At 41.1% G+C, this 15,675-nt stretch overlaps 1 protein-coding gene across 6 annotated transcripts in view; it reads left to right on the forward strand.

The window, feature by feature from the left end:
• The window catches only part of PTPRK (protein tyrosine phosphatase receptor type K), a 326,009-nt gene that overhangs the window by 113,973 nt on the left and 196,361 nt on the right, over window positions 1–15,675 (forward strand). For all 6 annotated transcript variants that reach the window (XM_028723365.2, XM_077926014.1, XM_028723373.2 and 3 more), the window contains exon 3: window positions 2,485–2,756. In XM_028723365.2, the coding sequence (XP_028579198.2) occupies window positions 2,485–2,756 (272 nt within the window). The remainder of the gene's footprint in view (window positions 1–2,484; window positions 2,757–15,675) is intronic.

The raw sequence follows: 15,675 nt of genomic DNA on the forward strand, positions 1-15,675 counted from the left end.
TACTACTTCTGGGTTAGTGGAGTCTGTAATCCGAAGTGTTTGTAACCCAAGGTACCACTTTAGTCCTATAGCATTTTCACCCCATCAAAAATATAACAATATTGGATGTTGATCTGGTTGCCACATTTCCCACAAGCTGAAATTTCCACAGGCAGCCTCACATACATTAAGTTAACCCAATCAGAGCATGTGTGACAGTGGCCAGATCTGCTTTTCCTATGAAAGATCATAGCTGTAACACTGACTGGGAAATTTTGGGGAAAGAACCTAAAAAGTTGCCTTATACTGAGCCAGACCAAAGGTCAATCTTGGTCCATACTGACTGGTCTCAGCTCTCCATGGTCTCAGAATGAAGTCTTTCCCATCCCTACCTGGAAATAATAGAATCATAGAGATGGAAGGGACCCTGAGGATTATCTAGTGCAACTCCCTGCAATGCAGGAATATGTAGTTGTCCAGGGACAAAACCTGCAACCTTGGCATTATCAGCCCCATGTTCTAGCCAACTAAACTGTTTGAGTCAGGGATTGAATTTTTGCACGCAACTCATGTAACATACCATGGAACACTGGCCCTTCCCTGGGCTGTTGACTGATCCAAAAAATAGTCATAGCAGATTGATAGATTCATTGAATAAATGTGAAATTGTTAAAAAAAAAGTTATTATATAGCACCCTTAATATAAAGATTTCAGGGCTATTAACAATAGAATCCAATAGAACAACCACATACAATACAATTTTAAAAAATGTTGACTCCATGTACTAAGCCCTTTGAGCTATACATCAGTGAAATGCTGAATTTGAATTCAGGTGCACCTGCAGTATAAGTGCACCTGAACATGCGAGATCTCCAAAATCTGCATAATGAACCTCCCTTCTAAATCTGCATAATGAATCTCCCATCTAATAGATTCAGTACCCTAGGTGAAGGATACCTATGATAAATAATTGTGGGGTCTCTGAGTTCAGGCACTTCCCAATGAACAGGTATGTGGGGATTGGGCCGAAATGTGTGACCCATTGAACATATGTGACTCACTCTGCTGGCCTCTTTCTGCTCAACAATATAAGCATTTGAGGACAGCAATGTCCATGCAACTGCTGAGTCCATAAAATATTATAGTCTGTGTGCTATGTACCTTGTAGAAATTATGCCAGACACTCCTAATAAAGTTCTCTGATCCATCACTGATCATAACTACCAATAATTATAAATGTAAATATACTTGTGTCAGTTTATTCCCAGATTTAAGAAGCAAACTGGAAAAAAATAAGTTGGCTAGCAGCCAGTGTAGTCTTCCCATTTTTTAAAAAACCAACACACATCACTTCAGTGGTTACTGTCTAGTTAATCAAATGTAAATGTAAACTGGACTCTTGAACTTTAGCTGCTTTTTCTTTACAAAAAATATTTTTTTGTTTCAATAGATGCACAAGAAAAATATAATTGCATGTCAGTAATAACTTTTTAGAGGTGTTTTTGAATCTGCAAAGCATTACTGTCTGTGTTATTAGACACTAACTTTAGCAATGCTGAATTGCTTGGAAAGGCAATTAAAAGGTTTGTACACAAACAAAATAAATGTTGATTTTTCTGTCACGTACTGACCTATTTTTTATTTTCATTGAGCAATAACCTTTCAGCAATCTATCCTGCGTTACCTCAAGTGCATTTTCAAGAGTAGTTAATAAAGATCTCTAGAAAGCTAGTTGGCATGCAGAATAGCCTCATTGCATATAAATGTAGATAAATGGTTTCAAAGGTATAAGTGTCAGTAATCTATTATAAACCATTTTCTTAAAAGCCAAAACAGCCAAACACTGAGCTTTGCTGTATTTCTTTTGGCATCATGCTTATGAAGAAGGGCCAGTTCCTCCAGTAAGACAAAGATGGCTAACTGTTACTTACTCACAGGCCTGCCAATGTCAGCATAGTTGAACATCTGGCCATTGGCCATGCTGGTTGGGGTTTAGACAGGGCTTTAGACAAGAGCCCCTTCCAGCCCTACCAGAAAGTCCTGAGGACTGAATCTGGGAACTTCTGTGCTGTCACTGAACTAGTCCTTTGCTCCTATGGATCTTGGGAAGTCTTATCTGAATGGTATAAGAGATTTTTCATGAGCCCCTTTCTCCCATTATAAAACCACTAATATAAACTTTCATATAAATGCTCTGATGTAAATTTGAGAACTCCAGCTACCAGATGCTGGTGGCATCTGATCAGTCTCTGTGGAGGAAGAATGCTAAATTCTTTATCCACCAAAGCCCATGGCCTCCTTTCTCCTTGGCACCTCCTCCTAATTACCCCAAATGCAAGGCCTTGTAAACATTAGGGGTGCCTGTATGTACTACCACTTGTAGTAAATTGTGCCAAGAGATCATGGCGCATGACCAAAAGTGCATAAACGTTGTGAAGGCAGGAACCAGTTCCTTTTCCTGAATGTCTGGACTTCATTACCTCTTTTCTTCCTCCTCTTCTCAGGGTCGTACATGATAGTGGATTCTTCACACCACAGCCATGGAGAGAAGGCTCGACTCCAGCTTCCTACTATGAAAGAGAATGACACACACTGTGTTGATTTCAGCTACCTTTTGTACAGCAAGAAGGGGGTGAGCCCTGGAACTCTGAACATATTGGTTAGGGTAAACAAGGGCCCCCTGGCAAATCCCATTTGGAATGTGACCGGCTCCACAGGCAAAGACTGGCTACGGGCAGAACTGGCCGTCAGCACCTTTTGGCCCAATGAATACCAGGTAAACCCTTAATACAATTGCTTTCTGCTTGAAGGATTGCTAATTCCTAAAGGGGGTTATACTGTGACTTTCATCAAAGTGGAAAAACTGCAAGGCAGTATCTTGAAACATGTTGCACTTCTCTATTGAGGAGGAAAAGGAGAAATGGGAAAAGTGCACTTTAGAGGCATAACACACACCCAGCCTGAGAGCTGGCTTTGAGAAGATGCTCCCTTGCTCCTCAATACCCAGACATGTTGTGTCTGGCCAATTATTATTTACCTGGTTTCCTAGTAGGCAGCATTCTGGTGCATCTAATTTTAAGCACCCAGCCTCTTCATGTAAGGAATCTGTGATACTGTGCCTTAACTATCCCTTCTCCTATTTCACCCGGTGTTGCTACTCTACACAGACACAACAGATTTTCTGTGTCTTTCTTCCAACACTGTGGCCAGAGTGGCCTTCTCCATCCTAATCTTATAAGCCACCCATCTCTTTGTTCTCTTCTGCTATTATTATCATCAGGGATCTGAGTATCCTACACTGCAGAAACATTCAGTGCCAAGAGAACACAAACTGAATTCCAATAACAGCTGACACCCACATTACAACTCTGTCCCCCCTCCCCCCTCTCTCTCACACACATGGTTCCACCCTCCATTTTATCCTTGCAACAACTCTGTGCAGTAAGTTAAACAGGGATGGTGCTGACCCAAGGTCACTTGGTAAGCTTAATGGCTAAATGTGGGTTTGAACCCAGGTTTTCTAGGTCCCAGTCCAGCACTCTAACTACTGCCCCACAAAGGTGTATAACAGGAGACAGATAGCCTCCTTTCTATTTTGAAGAGGGGACATTTGAGATCAGAGAGGCAGGGAAGAGGACAGAACAGGAGATATTTCCCCCTCTTCCAGCTGTTTCTTATAGATGAGTGTGTTTATCTTTCTGTGTGCATGTGTGTACACGCACACACACACAGTGTCTATATGTGAATATCTGTCTCACAGTTTTCCCCCTTGTGAAATTCGCAGGACCCTTCAACCATATGAATTAACATTTTCATTTCATTCATGTAAAGCTCCTGGGATCCCATCTTCTTAAAGTGGTTTGCATTTCTACATGGTGTGTTCTTGGTACCGTGTTAAGTAGTAGGAAGGAGCTGTGGATAGGAAACAATACAGTTCATGATAAGTAAAAGTGTTCTCAAGTAGAGACATGCGAGGATGGAAGTTCTTAGTCACCCAGATGTTATACTAATAGTCAGTGTGTTTGTTTTCTGGGGGGACACAGGGCTATGCATACCCCTAAACATTTTGTGAATCTTTGTACTTTTGTCCATTTACCATTTTTATTTTTATCGATTTGAACTATAAAATGGTAATTTTCTTGAGTCAAAATGAGAGTACCCCTAAACATTTTTTTCTGAAAAAAAGCACTGCTAATAGTCTTTTATAAATGTAAATATATGAAATAAACCCTTGCTACACCCTGCTGGACTTTGATTGCTAGGCCAGAAGGTGGTGGGGCACATTCCCCCTCCTCATTTTTCACTTTCCCCCCTCCCATTCGTTTAACAGGAGTGGAGAGAACTATACCAGCCCCAAGACTGTTATAGGTTTTATCCCATGTTGGGGAAGTGAAAGGCGCTGGATCTTGCAAATACTATGCTGATCCTAGTCCCATTGTTTTTGTCAGGTTCTATGCTTTGCACTTTTGTGTTTCTATATTGTAAACCATCCTGTGATCCTCGGGTGGAGGGCGAAATAGATATTTAATAAACAGAATCATGGAACTGTAGAGTTGGAAGGGACCCTGAAGGAAGCTGTGCTACACAAGAGCTCTCCTTCCTCTATCCCTTGCCATTTGAGGCTTTGTTTAAACACACACAGCAAAGTGAATACTAAGGGAAAATTAAATCTCCTCCATTTCTCCCCATCAAAAGAGGAGGAGGTTGGAAGCTCTTGTTTACACAAGCTCTCTATTATAGTCAGTTGTATCTCGTTCTAAATGCCATCTAATGGAGTGTAGTTGGAAGCTGTATAATCTTGTACAATTTCATGAGTGGAGAGAGCCCGTCAGTGTGAATTGTTTTCTCTGTCTTTGAACACTGAGCCTTTTTTGTGTGTGTGTTTCCTTTTGTAAGGGCTTCCTTTAAGGGCATGAGGGCAACACAGCTGCTTAAAAAGCACTGATTTCTGTGTGCACGTTTCCCCCCCAATCCTAGTTTTAATGTTGCGTTACAACTAAAGAGCATGGCATGAATGTCTCCTTTGTTCAGCTGCAATTCTCTGTGACAATGCTCCAGTTCAGTAACTCTGCTGGCTGCATGTTCGCCCCTGTAGAGAGTTTAGCAAACACTAGCTGAATGCCACACGCATTTTAAGATGGGATTGACAGCCGTGAATTTGCTTTTCAAGAGCTGTGCTGTAATGCGTAACACAGGCCCAAGTCATACATACATGTTCCATGTTAGAGAGCCTTGGGTAAATAAAGCACACATACAAATATGTGCATGCATACTATCCTTTAAATTAATCCCAAGGAAGGTATATAATTGCACAGGTAAGCCAAGACCCCTATGCAGGCAGGTAGGATGTGAGATTGTGACTACCACCAAGGTTATGCTGTCATTTCCCTCTGAATGTTTCTCTGAATGATTAACTCAAGTAATAGAATGTTTAACTTGTAGCTGGTGTGTGACTGCCAGGAGGGGAAAAGAGGAAAACATTTTAATTTTATTTGTGTGTGTGTGTGTGTGTGTGTGTGTGTGTGCTCGCGCGCTTGGAAATAATTGCTTTGAAACTGGCACATATGTGAATGCCTTGTAATCATCTGGCAGTGTTTGCTTTTATCAGCATCTATTAATAGGCATTGATCCTGCTGGGAAAGATTGAAGTGAGTTCTGGGAATTTGCTGCCCCACTTGGGCATAGTGGAGTTTGGTACGCCTGTCCTTGGAAGCAGATGACTCAGAGTGTGAGGTGGCAGCCTGTGTAGTGTTGAGAGACGAATAAGGCAGCTAGATTTAATCTTTGTTTAATTTATTAGCACCACAGATTCTCAGCTATCAGATGAGGGTCAGGTCTCTCTTCGTAAAAAAGAACAGAGGTATTGTCCAGTGTCAGGCATGCCAGTTTATTTAGATGGGGCTTTAGTCCATCTGTTCAGCTCGAGAACACTAAACATAAGATCAGGCCAGTGGTCTGTCGAGTCCAGCATCCTGGTCTCACAGTAGCCAACCAGATGCTTGATGGAAGCAGGATCTGATCTGCTCTCCTCTCTGCAGTTTCCAGCCCCTGGAATTCAGAAGCATACTGGCTCCAACCATAGAGACAGACCATAAGGCATCATGGCTAATAGGTAGCCATTGATGTCCTTAATTTTTTCTAATTTCCCCTCTAAAGCCATCCAAGTTGGTGCCCATCACTGCTTCCTGTGGGAGCAAATCCTGTAGTTTGACTGTGTACTCTATCAATAGCCTGATTCTCCATGAATTTGTCTAATCCTCTTTTTAAACCATCTAGGCTGGTGGCCACCACTGCCTGCAGTGGGAGCAAGTTCCATAGTTTAACCATGCGTTGCATGAAGCAGTACTTTCTTCTGTTTGTCTGTCTGTCCTGAATCCTCTACAATTCGGCTTCGTTGGCGGTCCTTGAGCTCTAGTGTTCTGAGAGAGGGAGGAAACCTTGGTGCTGAAATAGCATGATGATGGTGGAGCGGCATGAAGTTAAATTGTGTGCTCAGTTTATATGATTCTCCTCCTCCACCACCTTCCTTGGTTGAATTGGGTTTCTATTGTGCTGTTTTAGTGCTGCTGCCTAAGGATTTCCTGGCTGAATGGAGGAACCATGGCAGCAATACTAGTACTCTACCCTGAGGACTTGGGAGTGGTGTTATGGTGCGCGCGCGGGGGGGGGGGGGGATGGACTAGAACATTAATCAAAATGTAAAAAACCAACACAAATGATAACTGATTAAAATGTCTCCACACTGTTTAATCTCACCACCAAGTCTGTACAAGTCAGGTGTGAGAAATTCATGCAGCATTTGAAGAATATGTAAACCACTTTGAGGTTTGTTCATTTTTCAGGCTTGTTGTTGTTTTTAAACAATCAAGTGGTATATGACTCTTATGAAATAAATGAATAAAATAAGGTGCTGAAAAAGGCTTAAGTTCCATAGCAACTCTTTGACTCACCTCTCTCATCAGTAGGCTTCAGCTTACACATGGTGCAGTCAGGAGAATATGCTTGGTAGATGTTAAAAGAGAGAGCAATGCTAGATAGCAAAAGGGTTGTCTGTTTGATATATTGAAGCAACCAATTCACTGTTTTATAGGTTAAGGCCTGCACTGTGAATTATTCTCGGGGGGGGGGGAGAGTTGATTGGACTTGAGTGCCAATGTAACTTGATTCCAGCAAACTCATTAGTGAGTTTATAAAACTTCAACAACACCATTGTCACTTTGATGATTTTTGGTCTCAAACAATGTCATAAACTACGTCTACTCCCATAGTAGTATCTTGTTTCACTACATTCTTAATGGAATACACACACACACACACACACACACACACACACACTTACACTTCTCCAATTTTTAAAAAGCTGTTCTCTAGCCCTAAGATGAAACAAAGCATATAAAACGTGTTTCACTAGGCAAAACTGATTGCAAAAATGTGTGTAGTAGGATCAGTGTGCACCAAAGTGCCAGCTATTTTTCATGAGCAAAAAATGAAAAAACAACGCCCCTAAATGCAAACTGATGTGGAAAACTTGGACTTAAGATTCGAAAAATGAGACACTTAGAGAAACTGAAGTTGACACATTCATCAATCTCTACTTGCAGCCCAGACCCTTGTCAACTGGATCCATGTCTTCTTTGGAGGTCCAGACTCAGGTTTAGTGCCAAGGAACTAAACTAAGAATCAGAGAAAGTCCCCAATGTCAATTTCACTTCTGCCACGAACACACTGGGTAGCCTTAAATAAATCACATGCCTTGTTAGCCTTGGGGTTGTATCCAAAGTAATGCTAAATAAGTCTCCTGCCTGCCTAAGGATTTCCTTTTCCTCCACTATGTATTCCCATATCTGACCTGAGGCTTCCTGGTACAAATTTGAAGGGTACAGGGAAAGTTGGGGGGGAAGTTCCACTCCACAAGGAAAAATCCTTGCAGCAATGGGATGTGTCAGTTTGATACCACCCTTGGCTTCCAATCTTCAGAATATGAAAGATAATGCTAACCTGCTTTACAGGGAAGTTGTAAAGCAAAGTACTGGATTTGAAACACTTTTAAGAGACATTTCGAAGTGCTATATAAATGCTAAATATAATAATAAATGCTCTCAAGGAATTCCCTGTCCCCAATCCATATATTTATATTGAGGTCAGAAATGGGGAGAGAATGACCTTACATTTTCTCCACAGATCTTTTAATAAGTACTTCGTTGCCTCTGGAAGATTTGCACAGCAACTACCAAGCAGTGTCTTTCTTTTCAAAATGCAACACAAGTGGTTTTATTTCCAAGTTCCTTGTCAATCATTTGGTCTCTTTTGGCCCCTTTTTGAAAATAACCCATCTGCAGCATATCCATGCTGTTTTGTAGTCCTCCCTTTGCTTTTGCAAATGAGGTGGCTCTGAACAGAGGAGCCTTCATTCATAAGGTCACCTTTTCTTGAACTTCTTCCATGAGGGATTTTATCCATTTGGAAAGATCAATAAACAAAAAAGTTTTGACACGTTTAGCATTCCAATGTGGAGTGGCTAGAGATAAGCAGATATTAATAATGAGAGAATGCGCTTGATTGTGGAGAAGATTATGATTTCCAGTGACAAATTCCTGTTTGTTCATTAAAAAAAACAACCAACTTTCATGTGTTGATATATTGTGCTACATCCTCTGACACCTCAAAGCAATTCACCGTTTAGTTAAGATGTAGAATGGAGCAGTGCTTTGTGAAACTGCAATAGTCAGCCATGAGCTCAGGTTGTGCTCTCTTTTCCAATTAAACAGGGGGGTGGGGAATCAGTCCACATAGGTGGGGAATCAGTCCACATACCTAAATGCAGCCCTGGAATTCTCCCCAAGCCATGCCACTTCCTCAGTTGGCAACACCTCTCTCTCCAGGCCACACCCTTCATCGACCCTGTTCCTCACCTTCAAGTGCTTTTGCGGGGCTGCAATGTGTCCTTGAACTAGGGCAATGCTTGTCGGGATGGAGAGTGTATATGTTGGGTGTGGGGGGGGGGAGAGATGTATAAATATTTGACTTTTACATTGCCTGGAATGTAGCCTACTTTACGAAAGTAAGAGTCCACTCTGGCCATGCCCGCAGAAAGTTGCAACCTAGGGAATATGGCCTTTGGGTCAACAAAGGTCCTCCCTGCTATAAAAGACTGCAGCTACTTGAGATTTTCCCATTTTTGCATCTGAAGACAAATAGTTTGTTTTGAACTGCATCATAACATCAGGCGATCTATGATCAAATTTCCCCTAAAGTCATTCCCCCCTCCCAAAAAAGGCAACACAGCTATGGGAGGAAGAGCTGCTGGGGGATGCAGGAGCAATATTTCCTAATTGAAATATTATTATGTGCTCTAGGCAGGGGGAGATGCAGATTACATATTGTTCCTGTACATTGCCTACTCCAATTGAAATATGTGATAGGGACTAGAAAATGTACCGATTCCAAAAGAATAGGTTTGATCTAGTGGGGAGGGCCATAGGTGTGTAGTAGAGCATCTGCCATGGATGCAGATGATCCCAGGTAGGACCAGGAGACACCCTTGTTGGAAATCCTGGACCCACGCTGCCCGTCAGCATAGGTAGTCCTGCACTAGATGGACCAGTCGTCTGACTCAGGATCATAGGAGGAAGCAGTTTCCTATGTTACAAAGTTTTTGTTTCCATAAATGGTAGGAGTTTTCCATTCATGAAAGGGGGTCCATCCATAAGCAAAGGTGCCTCCCATTCATAGTGTTATGTTAGTGTTAGTGATCGTGCTGTTAGTGATCGTGCTGACTATTAAGGTCAGGAATGGCATCATTTTGTACTGCTGTGTATTTAAATTGCCCGAAACATATGCCTCAACACTTTAGTGAATGCCCTGATTTTGCAATTGACTGCTCAAGAGAATGGCATGCATTGCATCACTCCAGTTTTCTGGTTATTGTGACATGATTCCAACATCTCTAACTGCCGTACTGCAAATTGGGAACACAGATAAATACTGCTCGTAAAACATTTTCTTTGCTATTGGAAAGGCTACTTCCATATATGGATTTTCATCGTTTGGGGGCTACACAAAAATGTTGGCTCTGTAAATGGAAAAAATGAAGGGGGGAAATGTGACACAAAAATATGGCCTGATGCTTGCTCTTTGTGGAAGGCAGATGCATCAGTTCTGGGACTGTAGCAGAACACTTGAAAGCATATAATTATCTGAAATGATAACAAGAACTATTAGTTTTGCAATTGAGGTTGTCCAAAGGAGGCTAGTCTGATTTTTATCCTTTTAAGATAATGTTACACTGCTATTTAAGGAAAAGTTCAAACACCAAGAAGAAAGCTTGCCCACTAAAAATTTTGTTTCATTTGCAATATTCACAGGACTATTTGCAATTATATTGACCTTGGGTGGGGTTTTTTAAAAAAATATATGTGTGTGTAATCAAAGACAATTGAATTCACACTAAAGAAGAAATTGTTTATTAATAGAAAGCATCCAACTAAGACTAGCTCAGAGAAGACCCAATGTTTCCCTCTTCACCTAGCCTACAAAAAGACCACTTGTTTGGTAAGTTTAAAATGGGTTTACTTACAAATTGTTCAAAGGTCAGATTCATGTGCTTTTTCATAGATCATTCAGAAAAAAGTTGCACAGGCAGTACAGTAAAACTTGTCTTAGTTACAATGTGGTGGAAGATCTTAAATTATTAGTATAGGAACTGAAGAATGGCTTGTGAGAGCCATGAGGTCTGAGCTGGAGCGACCAGTTCAAACCTCTTTACACACTGAGCTGCTCAGGTAGGCTGGAGGTTGAACAATAGGCTTGATTGCCATTTCCTCCCAACATGAGCTAAGCCCAGCAGGACAGTTCACTCTATGCTATTAATTCTTTAGTGCATTAATTAAACGTAAGCATGTTAGTTACATGAGGCTGATTATCCCACACATATTAGATCACAGTAATGTTTTCTATGGGTGCTATCAGATAGTGGTTTAGTCTGTCCTTCTTGGTTTTCCCCAGGTGCTTTCAGACAATATTGTAGTGCTTCCCACATTTTTTTGTTCCTGAGTATTGGAAAATGGTAGCTTTAGATTCAGAAACATACAGAATGAAAGCTAAAAATCATATATATAAGAATGCCATGCGAATGTGACTGCCATTTAATATAACTATAGCTTATGATTTTAAAGCTGTTGATTGGGGTGTATATAGCTCTAAAACTATTCAGGAATGGAACTGTTACTTTTCTACTCTGTTACATAACCCTGATATGGCACAATTTGATAGTGTTCTGTAAACTACAAGGATCAGCTGGGTCTACTTCTTCAATAGTCTCAACCACATAATCCTTTAAAAACCCGTGAACCACATGGTCCTCAGTGGTTGAAACTCCCGTTGTTGTAGGCACATTTTGTGGCAAGGAATTTCATTAGCAGGAACAGTTTCTAAGCTCTGGGTGAGTGCTGTGCCTAAGATTTCAGATTAAAACTGCAGAGTGGAAGGAAAGGAGGACCTTTCCCAGCTACTCTCTGAAGACTAGAGAAGAGACCTTCTTAAGAATATTAGCGGGGTGGGCAGGGGAAGGACTAAACCGTGTGAAAAATGAGCCTAATATTTTAGCTGCAGTTTATTCATTTCCAGTTTTGCATTCTTGTTATTTTGAAAAGCGTGCCTAGACATTCCATTGTAGTGCCCATAACCTAGGCTTAAGGTGCCATTTAACTCCTAGCTTTCACATCTCAGTTTCTAACATTGATGGTCCTTTAACTTCCCAGTTGTTAAGATGGTATTGATTAATTTCTGATAGCTATCTATAACCAAAGTAGGCCAAGTTTGTAGAGCAATAGGCTGAAGAGCAGCAAACACATCACTGGCATCCTCGGACTGTACACTGTCCTTCTATCTTCCTCTGGCGCTAAATCAAGGCTTGGTGGGCTCCAAGTTATCCATTTGTTCTCTGTGTCCTTGAGGAATATTGCCAAGGGATGTACAAAGTTGCTGCAGTGTGGCAGGATTTGCCTGACCCATTAAAGGTCTTCGGGCGCATCCCTAACTGTGTAACTAATTACCCTGCTGCTCAGATGTGAGCAGCTTCCAGGTTTCTCTCTTGGTGCACTCATTCATTCGATCAGCTCTCACAGGCCAGTTAATTACCTGCAGCTGTGTCCTGAAATCAAACAGTCCTAACAGGTCAAGCGCAAGCTGTGTTGCTTGCTGCCTCTTTAGAAAAGATACAAGGAGCAATCGTATCACCAGATGCACAGTGCCCCCCAATCTGTTTTGCTCCTTATTGTCATATTGGAATCATTTATTCTGATTCTGTCGACATAGCCAACTTCAACCTGAGATGGATTAAAAGATCAGAAGGGCTGAGGCTCCTTAGATGAAACCCTTCATAGATGCGCTCCAAGGGTGCTTTTCTAGGGTGTGATCCCATAGCACAACGTGAGCGTGAAAGCGTGATTTTCTCTAACCCAATCACTGTCCTTTCTCTTTGAGGATAGACAGTAACCTTGCAGTTGGCCCTACTCATGGGTCATTTCATTTGCTGACATTCTCAAGCAGCTGGAGATCACACCACAGGGGAAGAACTGCAACTCCATCTGGCCTTAACTGGATCTTTATGTCATGACATTTTATGGATAACAGACTGTTTCATCAGGTGCATGAAAAAGACTTTAAAGGTGTGAGCTGTTTAATCACACACACTATGAAGTATAATGCATCATTATGTGAAGGGTTAGCAACATCTTATTTTTGTTTGGGGGCATGGTGCATATGTCAGATGTTTGTAACTCTGTTCGAGTTCAGGAAGCAAGTCAATAACCTAACAGCTTTATTGAAAACCAGTCTTTTATTGGCTTTTTGGAATTATGATACAATAGTGCTGAGACACCCCCCTCAAAATAATTGTATACATTTGGTTTCAAGAGTAAACATATCTTTATAACAAGGAAATATAACTATATGGCACTTTTATTCAAATGACTAAAGGCTCACAGAGCTGTTAGCACAGAACTAACCATGACCTTTCAAGCGCAAGGTCTCCTAGAAGTGAGACTGTGGCCACATTGTCTTACTCCAGAGAACCACAAGCTTTTCTGTGATCTTCCAGATAAATGAGTAAGGCTCAAGAATGTAGACAAAGTGCTTGGATTGGTCAGGGCAGCCACTTGCACTCTGGACCCTTGCCCCTCTTGGTTGATAAAAACTATTAGGGAGGGGGCAGCTGGCTGAACCAGGGAGGTGATAAATGCCATCTTAATCCTTTCCCTGCAGCTACTTTGGGTTCGGCTTATTGTGAGGATAGCCTTATTTTGTCATGCTGTAGCATAGCCTTCTCCAGTATGGCATCATTCAGAGGTTGTTGGACCTCAGCTCTTATCATCCCTGAACATTGGCCTTGCTGACTGGGATTGATGGGAATTGTAATCCAAGCCATTTGGAGGGCACTAGATGGGGAAAGTTTCATGATGGTTGGCTACAGCCTGGTAATCTGCTATACCCAATTTGGAGGACATGGGGGTTGCATGACCACAAGGCTTTCTGTGGGCTTCCCCTAGTGGGACTAATTAGTTGATTCCCACCCTTTGCCTCTTTATATATATATTCCTCTTTTTTCCTTTTGTAGAAGACTGAGAAAACTTCTCAAATAATAGACTTTAAAGTTGAAGGATTGTAGACTTCATTGGTTTTTTTCTTTTTGAAAGTATTCCTCTCCCCCACCCCACTCCAGTTCTACAGCAGTAAACTGTAAATAAGATGTGGGCTGAAAGCCCAGACCAAAAAATTTATCACCATCCAGTTGAGATCTTACCAGGAATTTCCAGCTATTCAGCTTGTCACCCGTATCAGAAAATAGCTTCTAAATCTCGCCTTCCCTTTTGACTTAGGCAGTAAAGTCACTGATGCCGCCTAGACAGCTAATCATGGCTTGATCCACAAATTTCTCCAAATCTTCATTAAAAGTATAGTAAAACTTCTTTTTTCTATATCTTGTCACTTCTAGTCTTGTGTGTGAAGTAGCAAATATACCAAGGTTCCATATATTAGTAAGTGGGGGGGGGGGTAGGAATGGGGGACGACGACTTGTGTAGCATACAAATAATTTTGCCTTTGGGAAATTCTATGTCATAATACAAATAATTGCTGGGAGTGGATGTTGTTGTTTGCAGAAAAGGTACATTAGTCATTAGAAAAAATATATCCCATGGAGAAATTATAGCAACTTTCAAAATGGCTATTGATCTTTTTAAAAAACACGTACACACACCACCTCCATATGACCAAAATACATGAAATAAAAGATCTATAAATTAAGATTGAATATGTGGCAAGGGTAAGTTCAGAGCAGAGACACAAATTGTAGCATGAGAGTTAGGAACTTGAGTATTATGTGCTGATTTGCAGTTGTATTTGGCTCTATGGTAGCAAGCCCATTCACACAGGGCTAAGGATCCTCTTTGTGTGGTCATCCCACCTCTCTGAGTGGTGATAAGTTTTATGTGCCGAGCCAATAACCTGGCACTAAAGTTTCATTTTAACTTTTTCAAGATGAGCCATTCATATCAATGGTTATTTTGTATTGTTTTGTGTTATTATATGCTTTATTGTACTTGCACATGTTCTTGTGTACCACCTAGATTCTTTCATGAGGGGCAGTGTATAAATATTTTTATTAATAATAAAAAAACTATGCTGGTGATCAGGAAACTGATCTGTAATTCAAGCTGGCAGACATGAATGGCTCACTGGAGGTAGTGACAGCTATAGAGAGGCATTCTGAGAAGTAATTCCAAGACTAGAAAACATAGGAGTGATAATCCAGGTATATTGCTAGTGGGATCAAATGCCAGGTTTGACACACACACACACACACACACACACACACACACACACACACTCCAGCTCGCTTTGACTTCTGAAGATTAAATAGCACCCTTCCTTTGAAAATACAGGACCTTTTCTATTTCAATCCCACCAAATCACTGATTCAGTAAAGCTTTTAAAAATATGTATTTACTGGGTGTCTTGTTTGGTTTCTAATAATGTGTTGCTAAGCAGTAGTGAGCCATGATTTGCTAACTGGCAATGAATCGTTTTTTCTCTCCAGGTTTTGTTTTTTTGCAAGGCATGAGGAAATGGCCTGCCAAAAGAGCTTGGCTTAGTTTATTCCTGAGTTTTGGCAAATACCAAGTTGTACTGCTTTTAATTTAAATTCTTGTAAATTACAAAAGAATACTTCAAGTTAATTGAATTGTTAATATGAAACCAGTTGCTATTATTTTTATAATCTCACTCTCTTGCCCTGTGAATATGTTCCTTTTTTCCTCTTCAAAAACTTTGGACCTGCATGTTACGGGTGCCATATTGCAGCACTTCTCATTGTTCCATTAGTGCAAAGGTTTGGATGGTCAGTGGTGAAAATCAATGTCACCTTTCATAAAGAATGTGTAGGCATATTTAGAAAGGTCTTAGCCTGACATGTAAGCTGTAGCAAAGAAAAAACCCGGCAGATCTTGCTGGACAGGGCTACCATATATGCAAGGCTTCACCATGGAAATGTACCTTTCCCCATTTGCTACTTCAGTGCACCCAGTGAAGGGCCTCTGACAGTGCAATTCTGCACTTGTCTGTCTAATGGGATTCCTCTCAGTGTGCATAGGGTTGCCGTCTGAGGATCATAATTGCTGGGCAGGTTCTTATCTGAC

The sequence above is a fragment of the Podarcis muralis genome, chromosome 3 (genome assembly GCF_964188315.1).
Source record: "Podarcis muralis chromosome 3, rPodMur119.hap1.1, whole genome shotgun sequence".
Classification (NCBI taxonomy): domain Eukaryota; kingdom Metazoa; phylum Chordata; class Lepidosauria; order Squamata; family Lacertidae; genus Podarcis; species Podarcis muralis.